Source organism: Mandrillus leucophaeus, unplaced genomic scaffold, assembly GCF_000951045.1.
Source record: "Mandrillus leucophaeus isolate KB7577 unplaced genomic scaffold, Mleu.le_1.0 Scaffold69, whole genome shotgun sequence".
In the NCBI taxonomy this organism is placed as follows: domain Eukaryota; kingdom Metazoa; phylum Chordata; class Mammalia; order Primates; family Cercopithecidae; genus Mandrillus; species Mandrillus leucophaeus.
Window position 1 is genome coordinate 1,975,075 of NW_012107474.1, and position 3,573 is coordinate 1,978,647.

Consider the following 3,573-nt stretch of genomic DNA (forward strand, 5'->3'; position numbering starts at 1 on the left):
TTTTTTGAGATGGAGTCTCACTGTGTTGCCCAGGCTGGAGTGCAGTGTCGCAGTCTCGGCTCACTGCAACCTCTGCCTCTCGGGTTCAAGTGATTCTCCTGCATCAGCCTCTCAAGTAGCTGGTACTACAGGTATGAGCCAGCACACCCAGCTAATTTTTATATTTTTAGTAGAGATGGAGTTTTGCCACATGGGCAGGGGTGGTCTCGAACTCCTGACTTCAAGTGATCTGCGTGCCTGGGCCTCTCAAAGTGGTGCGATTACAGGTGTGAGCCACCACACCTGGCCTTTTTCTTTGAGACAGAGTCTCACCGTGTCGCCCAGGCTGGAGTGCAGTGGCGTGATCTCCGCTCACTGCAACCTCGCTTCTGGGGTTCAAGTGATTCTTCTGCCTCAGCCTCCCAAGTAGCAGGGACTACAGGCGCCTGCCACCACACCCTGCTAATTTTCCTATATTTAGTAGAGACAGGGTTTCACCATGTTGGCCATGCTGGTCTCGAACTCCTGACCTCAAGTGATCCACCCACCTCAGCTTCCCAAAATGCTGAGATTACAGGCATGAGCCACCCTGCCTGGCCCAATTTAATTTTCTTTTTTTAGATGGAGTTTTGCTCTTGTTGCCCAGGCCGGAGTGCAGTGGCTTGATCTCGGCTTGCTGCAGCCTCCGCCTCCCAGGTTCAAGTGATTCTCTTGCCTCAGCCTCGCGAGTAGCTGGGATTACAGGTGCTCGCCACCACGCCCAGCTAATTTTTGTATTTTTAGTAGAAACGGGGTTTCGCCATTTGGCTAGGCTGGTCTCAAACTCCTGACCTCAAGTGATCCGCCTACCTCAGCCTCCCAAAGTTCTGGGATTATAGCCTTGAGCCACCGTACCCGACTGGAACTGTTTTTTTCTACTTTATTATTAGGCTAACAGTTTAAATGTCCCTTCAGTTGTAAGAGACAATTGTGTGAAGAGCCAGTGTCGTGTGTGTGTGCACGTGCGTGCAAGTTACTCCAGCAGGAGGGAATCCAAGAAGCCGCTGAGACATCCTCATGTCCCCTCTGCCTAGGTGAGGTCCCAGCTTGAAGAGAAAGAAAACAAGAAGTTCCCTGTATTTAAGGCCGTGTCGTTCAAGAGCCAGGTGGTCGCGGGGACAAACTACTTCATCAAGGTAGAGTGTGGCCTGGGAGGGCCTGCCCGGAACGGGTGCTGGGCTCCGTGGTGTGGAGTGTGGCCTGGGAGGGCCTGCCCGGAACGGGTGCTGGTAGGAAGCCACCTGCGCAGGCCTGGGCTCTGTGGTCTCAGGTGCTGGTGCACCCTGTGGCTGCCCCCTGAGATGAGCATCCTACTGTGTGTGTCCATCGGCCTTTCAGGAGGACTGGGGCTTCCGGGGAGCTAAGAGCCCTAAGGGATGTGGGGTGCAAGGCGTCGGCTGCACCTGCAGGAGAAGACAGGCTTCTCTTCAGCCGGCTGCGAATGACCTGGAGGGATGCAGCAAGGTGACTCGGGATCAGAGCCTCCTCTCACTCCACTCTCTTCCCAGGTGCACGTTGGCGACGAGGACTTCGTACACCTGCGAGTGTTCAAATCTCTCCCTCACGAAAACAAGCCCTTGACCTTGTCTGACTACCAGACCAACAAAGCCAAGCACGACGAGCTGAGCTATTTCTGATCCTGACTTTGGACGGGACCCTTCAGCCAGAAGACTGATAATTAAAGTGATCCTCCGTGGACCAGAGCATGCACTTGTGATCCTAAAATAAGCTTCATTTCCGGGCTGTGCCGTCGGGATGGAAGGGGCGGGATTCAGCAGCTGCTCTTGCATTTCTCTTCCTAAATTTCACTGTGTTGATTTCTTTCCTTCCCAATCAGTGATCTTAATTACTTTCAAAATATTTTCAAAATAGATATATTTTTAAAATCCTTACAGATTGCCTCCTTTGTTTTGGATTTTTTTCTTCGTCTGAACCACGCTGGGCAGGTCCTTCCCCTCGGTGGCACGGACGCTGGGGAGATTGCCCGGCTCACACAGCAAGCGGGTGGTGGGCCCAGGATTCACACCTTGCCGCTCCGGCCTGCGTTCCTAACCACCATCTTTGCATGTTGTTGCTTTGACTCTAGGTCCTGGCCCCAAGCCTCAGTTTCTCCCATAAAATAAGAGTGTGAGTAAATCCAATTCCACAGCATAACTGGCTCCAGATCTCAGATACATTCACACACTTTATGCTCCGGTACAGAGAGGCAGCAACACTGTCATGCACGTGCGGAATAGCCTGCAGCCTCACCGAGCGCCCTGCGATGCGGGAGGCTTCCCGTGGAGCCATGTGGGCTCCTAAAGGGAGGTATCTTAGGAGAGTGTGTCTATTTAAAAAACACCGCCTAGTTTTCAACAGGGATTACTTCCCATTCATGGAATCGGCCCGGTGGCTTCCCACCTGTGATGCTGTGTTAAACAGGACAGAAGAGGGAGCATCATACATGATAAGAGCTAAGACTGGGGGTGAAATCTCTGTGCACCGGGGTCATAATGTGAGTGTATTCCTGAGGGTGTCCTGAGCTGCACTTTGCCTCCAAGGTGTCCGACAGCGTACGCCAGAACTGCAGCTGCGGGATTCAGGCTGTCCAGATCAGAGGGCGGTAAAGACTAAGGAGGGATCTACCTGTGAGTCCACAGAGCTTTGAAAGTGACGATAGAAAACTCTGCATCAGGCTGGGCGCGGTGGCTCACACCTGGAATCCCAATACTTTGGGGGGCCAACGTGGGTGGATCACTTTGAGGTCAGGAGTTCTAGGCCAACCTGACCAACATGGTGAAACCCTGTTTCTACTAAAAATAGAAAAATTAACTGGGTGTTGTGGCAGGCGCCTATAACCCCAGCTACTTGGGAGGCTGAGACAGGAGGAACACTTGGACCCAGGAGGTGGAGGTTGCAGTGAGCCAAAGTCGCACCACTGCACTCCATCCTGGGTGACAGAGTGAGATCCTGTCTCCAAAAAAAAAAAAAAGGAAAGGAAAGGAAAAAAAGAAAACTCTGAATCATGCACTGTGTATTCTGTACTCTTAACATGAACTCTGAGAATAAGCTTTTATAATATGCAAAACAGAATCAAGCAGTTTTGCATTGAAAGGAAAACCCGAGGTATTTCCCACTTGAGAACTTCCAGTGGAAGGCAGGTGGGGGAGGTGCTGATTAGGGTGCCACACAGCGGTAGAGCCGTCCCCAACAGGAAGGGAGTGGGTGTCTGCAGGAGCAGTGACCAGGAACTCCTATGGGGCACCTGGGTTGGGGGAAGCTGGATTTAGGGTTAGAAGCTTGTGTGTAAACAGGAAGTATCAGTGTAAAACAGAAAATAAAAGATGTAATTAATGCTGTGGTCTGGTTTAAATACAGGTTGACAAAGGGATCAAAATTATTTCTGTGGCTGGGTGCGCGTGGCTCACGCCTGTAATCCCAGCACTTTGGGAGGCTGAGGTGGGCGGATCACTTGAGGTCAGGAGTTCCAGATCAGCCTAACCAACATGGTGAAACCCCATCCCTACTGAAAAAAAAATAAATAAATGGCCGGGCGCGGTGGCTTAAGCCTGGAAT

At 51.7% G+C, this 3,573-nt stretch overlaps 1 protein-coding gene across 1 annotated transcript in view; it reads left to right on the forward strand.

Annotated features, from left to right (window-relative positions):
- CSTB (cystatin B (stefin B)) overlaps nt 1–3,351 on the forward strand; it is a 9,168-nt gene extending 5,817 nt beyond the window's left edge. The window contains exons 3-4 of the mRNA XM_012002604.1: nt 1,053–1,154; nt 1,527–3,351. Of these exons, the coding sequence (XP_011857994.1) occupies nt 1,053–1,154; nt 1,527–1,655 (231 nt within the window). The 3' untranslated portion in view covers nt 1,656–3,351. The remainder of the gene's footprint in view (nt 1–1,052; nt 1,155–1,526) is intronic.
- Nucleotides 3,352–3,573: the final 222 nt, after the last annotated feature.